General features: G+C 46.0%; 2 protein-coding genes across 2 annotated transcripts in view; one reads left to right on the top strand and one right to left on the bottom strand.

Moving 5' to 3' along the window:
- The first annotated feature begins 4,021 nt into the window (after positions 1–4,021).
- On the top strand, positions 4,022–11,478 carry LOC122635256 (homeobox protein unplugged-like). The gene is made up of 3 exons (XM_043825249.1): positions 4,022–4,681; positions 4,752–5,078; positions 9,947–11,478. Exons 1-3 carry the CDS (start codon positions 4,387–4,389, stop codon positions 10,777–10,779), a joined length of 1,455 nt encoding a protein of 484 aa, XP_043681184.1. The 5' UTR covers positions 4,022–4,386; the 3' UTR covers positions 10,780–11,478.
- LOC122635244 (WD repeat-containing protein 7) overlaps positions 10,526–17,042 on the bottom strand; it is a 21,068-nt gene continuing 14,551 nt past the window's right edge. Inside the window, exon 27 of the mRNA XM_043825213.1 lies at positions 10,526–10,558. The gene's annotated coding sequence lies outside the window, so the exon portion shown is untranslated. The remainder of the gene's footprint in view (positions 10,559–17,042) is intronic.

The raw sequence follows: 17,042 nt of genomic DNA, 5'->3' as shown, positions 1-17,042 counted from the left end.
CGTTCTTCTCGAAGCGCCGCATCGTGTCGCCGACATTCACGATTTTTCCTTCTCATCGAACGCACACGTGTCCATATAGACATACCTTCTCCTCTTTCCTCGATCTAATTTCACGTCGGGGCCATCTTGATTTTCTCTCCGATTTAAAAATATATATTCGAACGGAAGTACCTATTCGTCGAGCGAGTTTCATATATATTTTTTTCTTTTTTCTTTTTTACTCTTCTTCTTTTCTTTTCTTTTCTTTTTTTTTTTTTTTTCAAAAACAGGAAAGGTAAATATCGCCGACACACTTGTCGGAGGCCACGGACAAAAAGTGGGAGGTAATTTATAGGAGGCTGGATCGAGGAGCGTTGAAGACGTTAAACGGGCGTCCTGCCTAAATCAAGTTAATCGTACGCGACACGACTAAACGGGCTGCTATCTTGGGACGAAGCTCGAGGTCGAGCAGCGCGCGAGGCTGAAACGGGACGTGTTTTCGATTACGCGTGAAATGAAGGCGGCGATGCGTGTGTCTTGTACGTCGAGAGAAAGAGAGAGGAGAGAGAGAGAGAGAGAGAGAGAGAGAGAGAGAGACAGTGTCCGTAAAACCGTGCAAACTTGTAAGAAACTATGTAACGATCCTTGTAGAAAAACGATTACTTTTTTGCTCGCGCACAAGCGAACGAAGACGTCACGCATGATTCCAAAAGGAAAATGATTATAAGGATCGTACAGTCATAACCCTTTCGATGTCAAAGAGTGTACGTTTGACTTTGTAGATCATTTTCCTCCTCCCTCTAATCGACATCGATACTTTCGATATTATTCTCGATCTCGAGTAGTTGTATTCGCGAGCGAAAGAAATTTTTATCGGAAATAAGGCTCGGAGGAGGAGTATCTCCCACATTCATAATTCTAGTCGAGCTTAAGCGTGCGCTTCTGACACGAAGGTGGTAGACGACTCTCTCTCTCCCCCTCTCTCTCTCTCTCTTTCTCTCTCTATCTAGCGTGTATATATATGTGTGTAGCTGCATAGATAAGCCACGACGTCCCTCTTAAGCGTCGTGTATAATTTGTCCGGAACTACCGACAGAACGGAGGGAGTCTTGGGCTAATCCATTACAAACGCGCCGGTAAACGTGCCGTCTCATTTTCTCAACGCCCACCAATTTGCTAACCATCGATTTCGTTCGTTCGCGGCACGCACTTGCCACGTCACGCAAACGCGTCTGTCCCGTTCCCTTCGATTCGCGATTCCTCGTTTGGTTTTTTTTTTGTTCTTTCTTGTTTCCTTTCTTTCTTTTTTTATTCTCTTCCTCCATCTTCGAGGAGCCACGTTGCTCGACATTTCGACGTTGATCGATCGAAAAAATAGCGGAGGAAGGAAGAAATGCTCGAAAAAGTGAAAGACCGACCGATCCCATGAATGTACTACATATACATATAGATATACATATAAATATATCACGTTTCCCGGTCGACGAAGCGGCAGGCAATTAAAAGATGCTCGGCTCGGCTCGAAAAACGACGAACAACGTCGAGCATATCGCGGCTCGAGAGTCGAGGCGTTTAAGAGTCGACGGTTTCCGTTCACACGTGCGTAACGACGCGCGTTGCGGGTCGCGCAAGGACGCCTCCGCCGCGAAAAACAAAGAAGCGGGTTTACCAGCTTACTTCGAGAGAGAGAGAGAGAGAGAGAGAGAGAGAGAGAGAGAAAGAGAGGAGAACAAGATTTAAGGCCGTCTGAGCATCCGTACGGCCACGGTATCGCGAACAATTTCAGTTATGAGCAATGATCATCGATTTCTCTTTCCTTTAAAAATGGACGCGACTAACGTCAAAAAAGGAAAGAAAGGAATACCATCTGTTATTCCGTTAAATACACGCGCGTTTAATCTACGAGAAAGAACGCACGGTCTCTTTGAGACATCGAAACGTATCACTTGACTCCTCGAACCTTCGTATTTCAAGAATTTATGAATCGTATGAATGAACGAGTTCGTCGAACTTTGTCAGTTTTTTTTGTTTACTCCGGCGAGCCGAGTCGATTCCAAGAATTTTTATAGGTCAATGGAATACCATATACGGAGCGTCATCGCGTAAGCGTTACTACACAACACATAGCTGTATGTAAACCGAGCGTGTTTATATTCGTAAGCTATTATTCGTAAGCTATTTGAGGACACGTTTTACATCATTGAAGAACGAACCGTTCGTTGAAACGGATCATCTTTTCCTCGCGATAATTTATCGTCGATTAATTATCCAAAGTCGGCAAAGTATAAATGATAAAAATCATGGCGAAAGGAGGATTGGATCGATGCCAAAATATAAATCGTTGCGAGTTCGATTGTACGGATATACTTTGATATTATGGATGCAGTATGCGCTGGAATAAAACATTCGATGTCGCTGTGCCACGACGTAAATCATAGGTCCTCTCATACGAGTAGACGAACGAAAAGAAACCAAAAGGAAGTATCTAAAAATAGCAAAGATCTCGAGTAGAAATCTCTCGATTCTCGCGAGAGAGAGAGAGGGACGTCACGGTTAGGCGAGCGGACGCAACGAATCCGTTTCGGTCGAGTTTTCCGCGAATCTCGGCTCGGATATTTAGGAATTTGCATTTTACAATGCGTTAACTGGCAGTTTGACCATCTTTGAAAACGCTCGCGTGCTCTCGACGAATTCTCGTTTCCGTTTCTTCGTCGGTTAAGCCGCACAAGTTCGCTTCTTTTGTCGAAGACGTTTGCATGCACCGTAAAACCTCTCTCCTCTTTATCTCTGGTAACGCATCGTAAAACCGTATCCGCCGTACGCGGAAGTCGGACGCTTTTCCACGGCTTAAAACGTCCGATGTTACCGAAAGGATCCACCGCGAAAAATTATTATTCGCTTAGATATTTTTAGCGGCGCGCCTTTCTATTTACTCGCGCGTTTTATTTTTCGGCCGGGATAGGAGACGTCGCGGCGACTTTTCGGCTCGAAAATTCTCAGCCTGATGTCTCTCTCTCTCTCCCCCTTCTAATGCGACGCCTTCGTTTAACTTTAGATTCGGTTAAGCCCAATTAGAGTCACGTCGCGTTAACGAGCATCGAAATAACGTCGCCATTAGCTCGATGTAGCGATTAGTTTGGCTTGAAAACGAGCTAACAAGCTGGCGACTGGATTATAGTCTCCCACTTTTCAAATCGTATTAATCATGTATTATAACCATCTTGTAATCGAAAAAGAAGTATCCAAGATAGTATAATTAAGGAATAGGAGAAAGAAGACTGACGGAGGTAACGCCAACGCAAATGCGAATAGAGTCACGGGGATGGGCGATGTTTCCAACGTATGAGAGGATCATCGTTAACGAGCAACGACGCTGCGTCAACGCGCTCGCCGTAGCCCACCAAACACGTTCTCCGCGTATTTTTATAGCTCTCACTCGCGAAAGGCCAACGTGTTTCCCATTAGCTCTATCACCGAAGAATTCTTAACGAAGGAAAATGAGAGGGTGAAAATCGGTGGAAAGAGGAGAAAATAAAGGGTAAATCGTGAAAAGGAAGTATGAACCGTCTGATATCATTGGATCGCGAAGAAGACGACCCTTGGAGGATCGAGTTCACGGAGAAGGTTCGGACGGAGACGAGGAGCCTCGAGAAAAGTGCGAGAGAGCAGCAAGATGGCGGATAGGCACGAATAGGCGGCGTCCCTACGACGTCGTTGGCTGTAGCGTTGGCCAATGGTTGTGCGAGGAAGGCCTCGAAACGCCACGACCACCGCCAGTCGCGAGTTTGCCCGAGAAGCAGGGACGTTGAGAAGCCGGGACACGACTGGGACAAACACGAGGAGCGCGACGTCGGGGAGACAGGAATTAAAATGCGCCCGACGAGCTTCGCCAGTCACCCATCGACTCGTGCCCGATAAGGTCGATGCTCGTTACTTCTCCTCTCGGTGCTTCTCTCTTCTTATTCTCGCGTGGACTGTGACGTCGTCGTCGTCGTCGTCGTCGTCGTTGTCGTCGGCTCTCTCTCTCTCTCTCTCTCTCTCTCTCTCTCTCTCTCTCTCTTTCGCTCTCTTTCTCTCTCCGTCTGTCTCTCCCTCTCTCCCTCCCTCTCTCTCTCTCTCTCTGTGTAAATATCCATCCATGTGATCGAGAGATCCGATGAATTAACACGTGTCAGAATGAGGACAAGAGCTTCAAAGTTCTGTGTTGAAATCCGTGAGAAATAGAAGCAAGAAGGGTACGGATTGTGCAAAGTACGTTCGACGAATCCATGGATTTATTCAACCATCGATATTCGTGATTCTTGAAGAGAAATCGAGAATCCTTTGGACGCTAATCGAAATGACGTTCGTTCGATAAGTCGGACGATGCATTTTCGGTGAAGAAGATTAAAAGATCTTTGATCGAACATGGACGCGGATTCGAATGTCGAAGAAACGGAATTGGACGTTGGGTCGGCGAGCGACGAGTTGGAAACGTCGATCGCCGAATCGAAGATCGCTCGACGTCCAACGCCAAAACCGTTTACCATCGAGAGTCTCATAGGAAGTTGCACGGGTGCCAGAGGGAATTGTACCGGTGACATCGGCATGTCGAAGAACGACAAGACCAATGGAAACGAAGAAGGGAACGAAAGGGAAAGAGAATATCTTTATCAACGGCATTATCTTGCGACGGCTGCGGCTGCTACTGCTTTGCCATCAGGTTGGTCTCGAGTCTCAAACTTTTAAAACATTAAATAAGGATTGCAAAGCGAAGGAATCATTGATTTTAGGTTTCGGTGTACCGTTGAGTTTGTACGGGGCTTGGCTACCTATGCGAATGTATGGCGGTGGCGGCGGCGGCGGCGGCGGTGCTTCCGGCGTCCCAATGCTACCGCCACATTCCTCGGTCAGTTATCCTTCTCATCAGGATCTGCACCAGAATAGATTAGCTCATCATCTGGGAGCCGGTTCGAATCATCTCCAGGGTGCGGCTTATCCTAACACCTTCCACCGGTCTATAAGTCAGCGCGGATCTACCAGTTTCACGGACAGCGACGACGAAGGTAGCATCGACTCACCGCCCTCTCCCGTTCACGATCTCTCCAAATCGAGACTAGGTGAGTCTTTTCGAAACTTTAACGAAATCTTTCAACTTTGGCGATTCGAGGAAAGAAACGATTCGAAGAAAGTATTAAAAATGGAAATTGCCGTTCGTCTTCGATTTCGTGGAAAGTCGCTTGAAATTCGACCAGGATCCAACGTGTACCGTAGCCATTACACGCGTGTCTGCGTACGTATACTCGCACGCAAGCTACAGAGCCTTCTCCATAAAATAATTTATGCGCGCTACCGTGTATCTCGTTCCTTTGCCGGTCGGTTCGATCGTAGGGTACCGCATCGTGGGTGAACGTTGATGGAATTCGTAAACGCTCGTTAATCCGATGCGATTTCTCGCGTTTCGCGAAATCAGACGTGAGGGAGGAGCGTGTCTCTCTCTTCCCTCTTTTTCGATCGTCGTCATCTCGTCCCATCGCGACTTTTTTCCGCCCCTTTCATTTTTTTTTTCCCTACCATTACGTAAATCCAAAGAAGAGACCTCCTAAAAAAGCTTCATATCAATTTTATACAATTTCGAATTCATATAAGTCGGTAAAAATTTTAATTCGCGCGAATAAAAATACTTTGTAATATTCTTGAATTGCACGGATTCTAGTAATTCGTCATAATCAACGAAGACGATATTTAATGATCGGCATATCTATGAACCGATTATTAAGTGAAAAGTCTTGAATAGAGCGTAAGACGGGTCTCTCTTTATCTTGATAAAAAAATCATTCGCTGACTCGAATAGAACCGTGACCCAAATCTTACGTCCTCGCGGCTAAAATTCAGCAGTGAAATTTATCGATGAAATTTAGCGATAAAATTTAGCGATTCGGATAAAAAACAGAATTTTACGATTTGTCGATCGAATGTAATTATCGTTGAAAAATATCGGAAAGTGTCGATGATGGTTTAGGAAGGCCAAAGTTTCCGACGTCGTATCGAAATAATTCGACGAGAGACTGATTCTCGGAAAATAAGAATAATGAAAATTCCTAGACGTAGATGGGAGAGATCGGAGAAATAGAAGGTTCGAAAGTCGAAACTCACAAAAGACCGCGAAGGATCACCGATCACGTATTTCCGAAGGTAGTGGGCCGAATGGACGATCGACGGTAGCCGCGCGCTTTTATTCGTGGCCGGTCACTTTTTATTGATGTACCGCCGACCGAATCAATTTTGTATGCACGACGAAATGGCTTCGGGGAATCTGTCATCGGTCATTTATGACACACCGTGCCGAAGTCTTGCGTTCGCGACGACGGTAATGACGACGACTGTCTCGTTGCCAAAACTGTTTTCCAAAAATGAGACTACATGGATTCTCGCGAACCCGCGCGCACGATGATACCCTTTAAATTTTCTGCGACCTATCCCTCGCACGTAGTCTAACATTTACATTGTACTTTTGTTTCAAATAAACGAGAGGGAAAAGAGATTTTTTTGGTATGCAAGACGGACGATTTTTTTGGAATAGCTCATTAGAGATTTACAACGACGCTGACGTGGAAGACGACGAATGCAATTATGCATGGTGGTAATCGATCGGTAATCACGTATGCGAGCTTGGAAAATTCGGGGAAAGTATTTGATATTTGTAACACGCTCGAATAATTAAAGACGAGGTACGCGCTAAAGAGCACGATGCCAATGAAATCTCTTCGCCGCCGGTTCTTTTTCCTCGGAATGAAAATAATTATGTGAAAAAAGAAAAGGAAGAAAGAAAAAATGTTGAATTCGTCGATTAGGCAATGGTCCCGTATCTCGCTTACAATTAGCGACGATTCGATTAGAAAACAATTTGATAAAGAACGGGATACGGGATCGTCGTCGATCAATATTATGAACACGGAGTGCTCGACGGAGCGTCGAGAGAGTTATTCATTCGATGCGGCTTTCAAACGCAAACAATGTATGAATTAAAGAAGGGATTATCGATGAATAATGAAACATGAAACTCTCTTGGACATAAAAAAAAAAGAAAAAGAAAAAAAAGAAGCGATTTGAAAACGTTGAATCTTATTGAGAAGTAGGTACTTACTTCTTACTTACTTACGTATAGTATCACTAAATTTACCGACGATGTAAAAGATCATTACGAGATTTTCATTGATCATCGATGGCTATTATTCGATTCATTCAACGGTCGAGACTACGACAACGAAAAGCGATAATGATTCGCGACGAAATACGAAGACGAGAAATCGATTATCGTGGAGCAATTATTCTCGCTAATTTGTGGAACGAGAAGACTTAATGAAATCACCAATACAAAGGAAACCGTGTGTGCACCGCGTCTCGGTTTATATATCGATCCAAACTACATCCCCTTCTTCCCTTCTTCTCCTTGTCTCTTATACAACGAAGAAGCAACGTCAGGCGACAAACTGCCTGGCCGACCGTTAATAAACCCGATTGAAATTTCATGTCGCATCCAGAAATACCCTCTGCGTCGTCTTGCGCACGCGACTTCCTTCGACGATCCCGATAATTGCTTCCGGTGTCTCTCTCTCTCTCTCTCTCTCTCTCTCTCTCTCTCTCTCTCTCTTTCTCTCTGTCGTTTTGCTGATCGACCGCGCGTCGCGCTATATCGGGCATCTCTGCGTCGATCGCGACGAAATTATTCTCGAACGAGGTCACGGTGGTACTTCGTGTCGCAAAGTCCTTATGTATCTATTAAACCGAAGATGTAACTAATAAAAGAGAAAAAGGAGAGAGGTATTCTACATGCATCTATATCGACTTATCGCTCGATCGAGTCATTTAACGCGATCCAATCATTCGATATTATTATTATCATTCTGTGACTCGCCTTCTCAAAAAAGATCCATCTCCGTTCTAAGATAACTCTCGAATCGTAGGGATGCTCACTCTTTCTTTCTCTCTCTCTCTCTCTCTCTCTCTCTCTTTCTCTCTCTATTCGATTCGTGGCCGGTGGTCGGGCCAAACATTCTCCTCCTCCACCTCCTGCTCCATCTCCTATCGTACCGACGTTCACGAGGAAGACCCTAACTTTTTCGCTTTTATCGCAGTTTCCAAACGACGCAACGACTTTTCCTTATTCATTGCCCACCGTGGACCCTGCATCTCGAACGACACGATATGGGAGGATCCGTCGGCGAGATTCGACTATGTTTGAGGCAAAAAAAACGTGTGCTACCCTCCCGATGACCAGGATCGCGAATTGACTCGATCGATAGACACCTCGCTCTACAAAAGTATACTCATTAAAAATGTCCAATAATATTCTCGCGTTATCCTCGTCGAGATAGGTCACTCTCAAGAATTTAATCATCCTCGCGATTTAGAATAGCAAAATAATTCATGGTTCAATTTGATCGTTTCCGCTTGGTAACTTCCGAGCATCACTCGATTCAGTTGATCTAAAACGATATATGAAATTATTACATCGACAGTTCTTAATAAGTTCATCGAGACACGACTGTGTAACTTTTTATTGATCGACTCCTTCCGACGATTATTATTATCACTAAGAACTATACAAAGAGTTCATTTAACTCAAAAAAAGAAAAAAAAAAAAGAAAAAAGAAATCGAATCGAACAACTGTAGTAACTCGATCTTTAAGGAAGAAGAGACGAGAGTATATAATCTGGAACTTTGAAAGAATGAGAGAGAGAGAGAGAGAGAGAGCCGCGCAAAGTTTCAATGAAAAACGATCGACGAAGTGGGATCGAAACGCGATTTGGCGTATCGCCAGCGTTTCACTTAGTAGACGGCACCCTGTTGAGAACGTGTTCGTCGCGACGTATGCGCCAGTATGCTTCAATGAGAGGGAAAGAGAGATAGAGAGAGGATTTGCTTTGCAAAGTCCGACGTATCCAGATTCCAAGCGTGCTTTTCACCCAAATAGCTTTAACCGTTTCCTGGAAATACTCGCGCATTTGAGTAATCTTTGCGATAAGAATAAGCTAGATAGAGAGTACATAAGTCGTGTCTTTTCTCTCAATTCTCATCGCTTTAGAAGCACGCGGTGTTCGTAGAAGTATCAAGTCCTTTTAATTTTTCAGCGACTCGCACGAGCTTACCGTCTTCCTGCAAAGAGTCCGTTAAACATTTTATTGCTACTCGTATCGTACACTCGCGCATAGGCATAAGAATCGAAAGATGCACACAGTCGACTCGACCAAGTTGCTCGAAAGACGAAAGGAATGAAGACGCAATATCCTCGTCTAGAAGAGGGGAATCGATCGATTCGATTTTCTCTTCAAGTGTAAAGACTGTCAGGGGACAGCGCCCGAACAGATGTGCCGAGAAAACTTGCCGTCCGGGCCGATACACGAGCTCGTACAGAGCGAAGAACAACCGAGCGAGCTCTCTCGCGGAAGCGTTTTGCCCCGATTCAATCGAAAGTCTTTGAATAAATGAAGGCCGACTCGGGTGCATCAAACTCTTGCTCGATCGCTTCGACCGGTCGCGATGACGTTACGGCTTCGAAAACAAGGAAAAGAAAAAAGAAATCGTGCGAGTTCTTCTTGCACTCTGATCGGAAGCTCCGGGAGTAACACCTAACAATAAGGTCCGCGTGAAAGAAGGGAGACTCGTGGACACGGGGAGAAACGAAATAGAAAGAAGAAGAAGAAAAAACCTTGGAACGTGGTCGATCGGACCTAACTATAATCACTCGTTCGCTCGCTAGCGGCAGTTGGCTATAACATAATGACGTAATTACTTAATAGCACACGGCCTTTCGAGAATTCGCATAACGTGTTCTACGACGCTTGATCAAATTACGACGAACAATCGAGCGCCGGTAAACGTAGCTATTAACGAGAGTAATGCATACGTGGACGGTGGAAAATCTAAGATACGAATTTATACTACGTGACATTATATTTTTTTTTCCCCTATTCCTTCTTTCAGGATCAGAAAACGGACGAGCCTCCGCCGAGAGCGAAGACGAAGGCGGAGGAACGAGCGGTACTGGCGAAGGACTCGACGCTACCGACGGCTCCGTCAACGGTACCAGAAGCAATTGCTCTCCCAACGGACAAGCTCACGAAAGCGCTCGTGGAAATTCGTCGTCGAACTCGTCGTCCGGAAACAAAGCTCGTCGTAGACGGACTGCCTTCACGTCGGAGCAACTTCTCGAGCTCGAACGGGAGTTCCACGCTAAAAAGTATCTCAGTTTGACGGAGAGATCGCACATAGCGCACGCCCTTAAGCTTTCCGAGGTCCAGGTCAAGATCTGGTTTCAAAATCGTCGAGCAAAGTGGAAGAGAGTCAAGGCTGGACTCAATGGAAACGGAGGAATCGGCTCGAACGCTTCGTCGATGTCGAGCTCGGGTGCAGCCGGTGGCCGTCACGGTGGAAGTACCGGACAACATACCGGGAACGGTACGAGAATCGTCGTACCGATACCGGTTCACGTGAGTCGATTGGCCGTGAGATCGCACCATCATCATTTGGAAAAATGTGCGAGACCGGCGCGCATAAGAACGACTACGACGACGACGACGACGACGACTGCAACGTCTACGACAGGAGCAGGGGCGACGGTGAACGAAGTTGGTGCGACTTCGTCCTCCTCGATTCTCGTTTCCGACGCTATGGGTTTGGTGAGCTCTTCGATGAATTTACCCAGTCAATTGCAAAGTTCACCTTTGGCCGTAGGCGTTGGGATCGGCGTAGGCGTCGGATTAAGGGCCTTCAGCGTGCCAGCTCATCGGGATGGACTCAATTCGGCCGGAAGGTAGTGAACGCTCGAATCGCGATCGCTATCGCTTATCTTCTTTTACTTTTTATCAGGATAACGTTGTTACATATACATTCCCTTCGACGCGATAATTGCCTACCTACTACCGTGACTCTGAAATGGAGTCTTTTCTTTTTCTTTCTTTATTTCTCTTCTCTTTCTTTTTTCGATATTCCTCGCGTCTTTTCCTCAACGGAAAACCCCTTCTCGGGGTTTAAAGAGAAGAGTCATTGCACCCGGCGCTACTAACTGGATAAGAAAAAGACACGTGCAAAGCGTAAGAGCGAAGGAATAAAAAGAGCGAACGCGACGGTAGCCGCGACGGTAGCCGCGACGGTAAATAGACATAAGAATCGAGAGCTGTAAATAGGAACGCGCGTATCTCTAGGATCGTATTGTATATACATCGGTCATGCATATTATAGATAATTTACGTTAGGCACGGTTTTACCCTATCGCGCTCTACTCTGTTACGGTGATATTGTATCGATTTGTCGTGTGATTATCGCAGCTGTATTATACCGGTGTCTCGTAGAACGTTGCGACAGCGTTCTCTCCTACGTATATATATGTATGCATATATATATGTGTGTACATACATACATATATATATGTATGTATATATGTGCACACACGTATATATAGACACACACACATATAGCGCATACTTTGCGTATGTATCAATGAGAGCAATAAAAATGTGCGAATATCATACGATGTACGTGTATGCGTTCATCTTATTTTTCCCGACTTTTTCGCTTGCGAAGAGACTCGAAAGAAAAATTCATGAAAGAATCGTTGGGAGAATGAAGCGTTCTGTTTATCGATTTTATCGTTTTCCTCGTTAATCGTCGACTCGTCCTATATTCATTTTCCAACGATCTTTAAATACCGTTTTAATTCCTCCAGAGAGATCGAAATAACTTTCTCACCGTCCCCTAAAAATAAACGAGTTAGGAGTAACTCGCTATTATTCGGTCGAACGAAAAGCGCAATATCCACGAAAGAATGTTTTGACAAATCGAGTCTGTGTTAGCCTGCTAGCGTTTGCCTTTTGTCGAGTTTCCAAAGTCGAAGGTTAAACGCAGGCTCCCACGGGATCACCTCGTCGCTGGAAATTACCGGGATACACCGCAGGCGGGCCGCATTTTCGCAGGCTGCGGCGCGTGCTAAGGCCGCTTTTGAAAGAGGGACGCAACGGGAAAATTCGTCGGTCGAACAGCACCTCGTGGGCGTGACCCCATATGCCGTCTCGAAGCTAAAGTGACACAAAAACCATTTCTTTCTCTCTCACGTTCATAGATATAGGTGTACGTATCGCAGGGGTATAGGGTCGGCCCGTTTCTTTAAGCCTGCTAATTCGACTTAATGCCTGGCTAATTTCGGATATAACTTTTTGAGGACGAAACAATCGGATTTACGAAACAACGAAGGACTAAAGTTTTTGACTTGCGCAAGAACACATTTGGAACGATTCATGGTTCGTTTAGGGTAGGTTGTTACAAAGAACGGAGAATGGTTTTGCGACAGAGAGAGAGAGAGAGAGAGAGAGAGAGAGAGAGAAGTCGAAAAGAGAAAAATGGAACATAAGGATCAGAGAGGGAGAAAGAGAGCTGGTCCAAGAAAGAAGTCCAAAGTTGTTCCTAGCAAAATGTGTAGTAGGTATAGCGGTATAGAGTGTACACAATGGCGAGGCAGAGTGCATTACGGTTAATACACGAAGGACCGCGGTCGTTTAGTCGACGATCTCGGCAGTTACCGCTTCGCAAGGGATAAATCATCTCCCGATTCCGCCACGCCTACCGGAGGACAGAGAGAAGCGGCTCCCCTCGAGCGTAACGTACGACGTAGACGACGTACCACCGTCGTTCTGTCGTATCGCGCGGTCGATGAGAGAACACTAAAGGGATGGAAAGATTCTTCGTGAACCTTCAAAATAATAAACAACGAAATAAAGATTCACCTTTCTTGCCTCGACTTTTCTACGTCGTCGCTTATCGTAACTTTGTTAATTTCGTGCTAATGGATTTTTCAATAATTTAATGTCCCATTTATTACGTAGAACGAATAAATGAAAGTATTGATAAAGTAGTTAGTTCGACTAATCGTCCGAATCGATTTCTCGTCTCCTCGAAGATGAAACTTCCGGAAGGGCATTTCCCTTTGAATCCATTTACCGCTAACGTTTCCTGAACAATTATGCGCGCAAAACTCAAAGGAGGGTGCTCGAAACGGAAGAGCCGAATTTATCATCGACCGTATGAAAGAAATAAAGGGATCTGGGAGACGAGCACGAATCGGAAACGGACCACGAATTCGAAGATCGAACGATCGCACGCGAAAGTAAAGAGTGACTTCAACGCGCGGCCGTGAAAGACGTTTGTCGATACGTCAGCGTCGATCGAGGGAATATCCACGGAAACGATTTTCGAAGTACGTACGACAGGAGGTAAGTACGCGTGTTGCATCTAACGACGCGAAGTTACAGGACGCGTGCTCTAAGACGATTCGTTGCGCTCTCTCGAATCACGATTTCTCTGGCAGATTTCACGGCCCTTTCGGCTGAAAATGGGAAAATCATCCTCGGTCCTTGACTGCGCAGCAAAGGACTGTGGGAAACAGGGCTTCGAGAATACTCCCCTTCGTCGATTCCATCTAGTCGGATCGATTAAAAGAAATTACATGGATTCTTATCGCGATAAATCTGATCGGTTGCAAAGAATCGGAGGATGCATCCGGAAGTGCATCTAACGCGCGGACGATTCACCCGAAGATCTGTCTCTGGCAACGAACGTGAAAAGAAAAAGAAAGATGAGAGGAAAGGGAGAAAAGGGATATTTCTAAAGTAGAAAAGAGCGAGACGGGAAGAGTCGAGAAGAGGACGGGAGCGGGGAGGCGAGGAGAGTTTAATGTTCCCCTCCAGTGGGTGACTCGAGGGTGTAATTGCCGTAGTGGGCGGAACGGAGCGAGCATCGTGCCAATGGGCGTGGTTCGCTGATTACACCGCGTTGATACTGATATCTCGGCTACCGGCAACGAACCAGCAAGCAACCTCTTCGGCGCAGCCCCTCTTCCCTCGTTCACCTTCTCACCCCTTTCCTCTCCACCCCGAGTGAAATCGACTCAAATTCGAAGAACTTGTTAAAGAACTTTTCGAAGAGGAGTCTCTCTCTTTTTCTTCCTCGATTAATCGGTAATCGACGAATTCATATTTCGCCTCGAAGAAGACGCGTTGTCTAATCTTTCGTTTACAAAATAGCTACTCCGGAACATTTCAAAGTCGTCATCCGCGACGAGTTTTCGAGGTCGATGAGAGAATTACGATATCGGAGCGAAGGAGGAGAGGATTCGCAAAGGTCGCAAAGGAACCTCCCCTTCGTGGTAGCGCACGGCCAACTAGAAGACACACAGCTCGCAGAATTTTCTATGGACTTTGATTCGTCGAAAGTTGCGTCGTAAGCGTTGATCGGATTAACCCTTTGGAGCAGGGCACGATCCGCAATAAAGGTCTCTGGATCCTAGAAGAGAGGTCTAGTAAACTTCGAGAATAAGATGATAGGAGAGATGATACGAACGGTTGGACAAATTTACATCGGTGACGAAAGTCGCAAACTCCGAGGAGTTGTCGATTATTTGGATTCGTTCGAAGGAAACGATACGATTATCGAAACGTTGGAAGAAAGGAGGAAAGCAACGAAAGCGATCGTAGAGTAAATGAAGGAAACCCTTGCCGTGGCATCGATGGTACACGCCCTGCTGACTGGACTGTTTTTTATCGTTTCTACGACCGAAAAATCGACCCACCGTGGAAGCAGCCGATGAGCGCGGTCCAGGAGCAAAGAAGGAAGGAAGAAAGAAAGAGGGTCCAGTCTGGTCGATTCGCCTGCAGCTGTAAACGGGGACCGCGTGGGTGGAGACGCGAGAGTTCGCCTTCGAGTCAGCATCGCACGTTTTCTCCTATTTCTAAGTCCATATAGTTTCCAACTTTCTTTCCTTCAAAGAGAAGAAATGGGAAAGGGAATCGCGTTGTATCGTAAACGATTCCTACGAAACGATCTATCTCCCGTCGTTGAAGAAATTCCTTTTCTTAGAAAATTACATCGTTTCTTTTTTCTTTCTTATCACGATCCAATGAAAAAAAGAAAAAGGAAAAAGAAAGAAAATATCAATGATCGAGTTCTTCTCACGAAGATATCAGTGTACCTACACGAAACGATTTGGCTCGCGTGTAAAGCGTTATTCGAAAGACAGCGATCGGTACGATAGGGATGCTGGATAGAAAGGCTCTCGACTAGCGAGAGAAAGAGAGAGAGAGAGAGAGATCGGTTCGTGGTTCGACTCGTACCTAGATCGGATCGCGGTATTGAGTGGGCGTCGAGTTCGAGGCTCGGCCAGTCGATCTTGGTTTTGCTCTTTAACTGGGATCGCCCCTCTTTCGCTCTCTAAATGAGACTCGATGACCGGGCGAAAATCGAGAACTCGCTTCGAACGACGACACGGAAGATCCTCGGAAAGGGATCGTGATCGTGTGCGAATGGAGAAGCGATTAGTGATACTCGTGTTGCCGGATTCGACCATTGTAACGATAATTATGAAAGCGATTTGATTCAAAACTCGAGACGAATCGAACAAATAATGCACCGTTTGTCGGACCGCTTTCGTAATGATTTCATAATCGATCGGGCATGTCATACCTTCGAAAAGAAACACTTACTTTCGTTGGTATCAGTCTTAGCGCGAACGTACGATATCGAGATGGTTCTCGATTTTAGAGCTCGATAGAGATCGGAGTCAATGGCTTGTGTTGGTCGTCGTTCACGGTGCTTTCGTTCGGAGCAAGGATCAACGAGGAATAACAAATGGCGCGATAATTCGATTACGAGTCGATCTTGTAAGCGGTAGGCGATCGCGTTTATTCCGCTAGACCATCTCGTATTTCGTGTATCATTTCGTAAGCGAGTACAACCGAGGAGTCTTTGGTCGGTTCGACCGCCACGACCGCTACGACGAGCGATACGCCGTCTGCATATCAAGACGGTACTGTAGCGCCAAACGGAATGTATCCTCCCTTTCCCCTGTTCCCTCCTCCCTTTACCAATCATCCGTCTAATTTCGTCGTCTCGACGATATCCCGAATTTCCGCGATTTCTTTCAACGCTTTTATTCCGTCCCTTTCTTCTTAGGATCTTCTTTACTTTCATTTCCGTGGGAATTGCGGGATACGAGAACGCAGCTAAACGATTAAACGATTAGACGATTAGACGGGTCGCAATTTTCAACGTACGTACCCCCCCGCGGAGCGAAGCGCGTCGTCGCGAGAAGCCGATGATGATGATTCGTCCTAATGAATTAATTATTGAGGCTCGATTACGATATTCGAAAGGGCGCACGACGAATGTCGACGTGGTTAAAGATGCGGAAAGGAGGCGGCGACGAAAGGAAAGCTTTCCGAGGGAGAATGCTTTCTATCCTTCTCGGTTCGTCTATTATTCATGTATGAGAGCAAAGCGTGCTTCTCGTCGCGGTAATATCGTCGTACGAGACATTTAATTTTCGGTTTCGTGCGTCACAGGAAGGGCGCGTCAAGGGTGAGTTTCAACGATTTACTCGTCGCCGTCCCTACGGGATCGTCGTCCCTACGGGATCCTCGTGTTACTCGTTTCGAAAAAGTTAGGTTAATTCGAACAGCGGCCTGACGAGATCGGTTGCTCCGTCCCTCGAGAAGATTAGGTTAAGATTTGAAAAGTAAATTTTCGAGTCGATGCCACGCTCGAAATCTCTCGCCTCTCCTTCGATCTCGACAAAAAATTCCGCTCCGGATGGGCCGCGTCGCGATGTAGGTGGGTGTGACCCTCTACCGTGATCCTATCGTACGCGTTTGTTTAAATAATCGGGCGTTTCGGAACCTTCGAGCGTATCATCGTGTCGGCATCAGGCTAACCAATATGTATGATAATTTCGACATGCCTTCACCTCATAATGGAGCCCAAGTACGTAAGCTATACGTGCCCTTGGACTTTCCTCGCCTCTCCTCTCCTCTTCCATCCTCTCCTCTTCTTTTTCCTCTTTTCGTTTCTTCTCTCCTCTTTGACTCGACCGTTCCTCGACTGCACCTACCCACCCTCGCTGCTACCAACCGCGAACGTTTCCTCTTTCAATTGCCGTCGCGAGCTTAATCGCGTTAGTACGTGATATAACGCTGTAACGATAGAGCGTAAACAATAAAACGATGTTGTTACTTACAGGATCTTGGGAAAGATGCAA

The sequence above is a fragment of the Vespula pensylvanica genome, chromosome 17, assembly GCF_014466175.1.
Source record: "Vespula pensylvanica isolate Volc-1 chromosome 17, ASM1446617v1, whole genome shotgun sequence".
Lineage (NCBI taxonomy): Eukaryota > Metazoa > Arthropoda > Insecta > Hymenoptera > Vespidae > Vespula > Vespula pensylvanica.
This window is presented reverse-complemented; position numbering and strand designations above follow the sequence as displayed.